Raw genomic sequence first — 1,649 nt, forward strand, 5'->3', positions numbered from 1 at the left:
CTGAGCTGAAGCAGTTCTGTCAGGAAGCATGGCCCAAAATTCCTCCTGAACGTTGTGCAGGTCTAATCCACAGCACAGGAAGCACTCGCTTGAGATTATTGCTGCCAAAGGTGGTTCAACCAGTTATTAAAACACTGTTGCCATTACTTTTCCCACCATCACTTTGTATGTTTAATGGACGTGTTCAGTAAAGACATAAAAGATCATGACTGTTTGTGTTTTATCATCTGAGAAATATTGTGCTGGATGATATTTGTGACCTTGATGAAGATCAGACCACATTTTATGACCATTTTATGCAGAAAACCAGGAAACTGCAATCAGTGCCATTGCTTTCTCCCGTGACTGTATCTCATCCACGCCCATTATCAAAACACAAAGCAGAACAAAAGATCTAAATGCACATGACAGTTTCACACAAGAAGAAATACCCCCTCACCTCCTCAATCATTCCCTTAACTTTCCTCTGCTGGCAGAACACCATGTCGTTCAAGTGTTTGATTCTCTCACGGAGATCTGCTGCTTCACCTTGCAGGTCTTTGGACCTAATCACAACCAGCAACCAATTAGTTCCACATATAAACTCATTGCAAAGTCAAGACATTTTTCTATCACCTTTGAGAAATGTCAGGTGTTTCTCAGATCAAGGAATTACAAAAGAACTGCAGTATATGCATAATTTTTCAAACATGATATCTTTTGAAGCATGAAAGTTTCTTCTTGGCACTACAAATAGCAGTTAGATAAGACAGTCTCAACTCAAACATAAAGATCCTCAAATCCAACACCATGACAGCTGAGAAAACTCCATCCTTTGCTGAAGAAAAGGCAATATGACTGAAAGCCCACAAAAAAGTAAGTTGGAATAATATGTACCTTTTGACTACAGCTGCATCAGTTGTGTCCGCCCGTTTTATCAAGCTTAGACTCTTTTCACATTCCTGCAGCTTATTTTGGAGTTGAATCTTTTCCTGTGAAAATGATATTACAGTTTTTCTTACTTGCTTTAAGCTCATGATTCACCAAACAGTGTGAAATTCGTAAGTCTAGTGCATTTTCTCACAGCAGTATACATTTCTTGTTGCTTTCAGACTGGATTCTAAATATAAGAGATGAACAAGACGCTGACATACTTGCAGTTTTTCTCAGACACTTTTGTACAGTTCTTAGATCAGAAATGAGATTCTCAAAACTATATGTTCAACCTCCACATCATCCAGTGCACAAAGGAACTTTCCAAATGAAATAAGGGCCACACTAGTGGATCATGTAGCCGAGACTGGTCAAAGGCAGCCAAATATTGAGGAAACAACTGGTCTGTCAAGGAGGTATTTCCTGTGTTTACATGCACATAATGTTGTGTCCTTTCCTTTGTGCTATGCAGTGCTGTAAAACACTTTCTTTTCTGTATCACAATGACAGTAAGTGTAAGGGTGAATTCCATCCAATCTTTTGCAATCAATCTCCCGCATACAGTAATGTGAGCTTTGTACTGCTGATATTGATACATGCCATAGAGAAAAGGTGCAGTCTTGTGTATTTTTACAGTTTTTCTGAATTGCTAAAACACATTTCTTGAAACTATCACTCATTTTCTCAAAACCTTAAACACAAATCCAAATATTCAAACTAAATTCACAAAACCTCTG

At 38.3% G+C, this 1,649-nt stretch overlaps 1 protein-coding gene across 2 annotated transcripts in view; it reads right to left on the reverse strand.

Moving 5' to 3' along the window:
- myzap (myocardial zonula adherens protein) overlaps nucleotides 1-1,649 on the reverse strand; it is a 14,443-nt gene that overhangs the window by 3,710 nt on the left and 9,084 nt on the right. For both annotated transcript variants that reach the window (XM_020608643.1, XM_020608635.1), the window contains exons 10-11: nucleotides 877-971; nucleotides 440-545 (exon numbers count right to left, since the gene is read on the reverse strand). In XM_020608643.1, the coding sequence (XP_020464299.1) occupies nucleotides 440-545; nucleotides 877-971 (201 nt within the window). The remainder of the gene's footprint in view (nucleotides 1-439; nucleotides 546-876; nucleotides 972-1,649) is intronic.

This window comes from Monopterus albus, unplaced genomic scaffold, assembly GCF_001952655.1.
Source record: "Monopterus albus unplaced genomic scaffold, M_albus_1.0 scaffold4.1, whole genome shotgun sequence".
Taxonomy (NCBI): domain Eukaryota; kingdom Metazoa; phylum Chordata; class Actinopteri; order Synbranchiformes; family Synbranchidae; genus Monopterus; species Monopterus albus.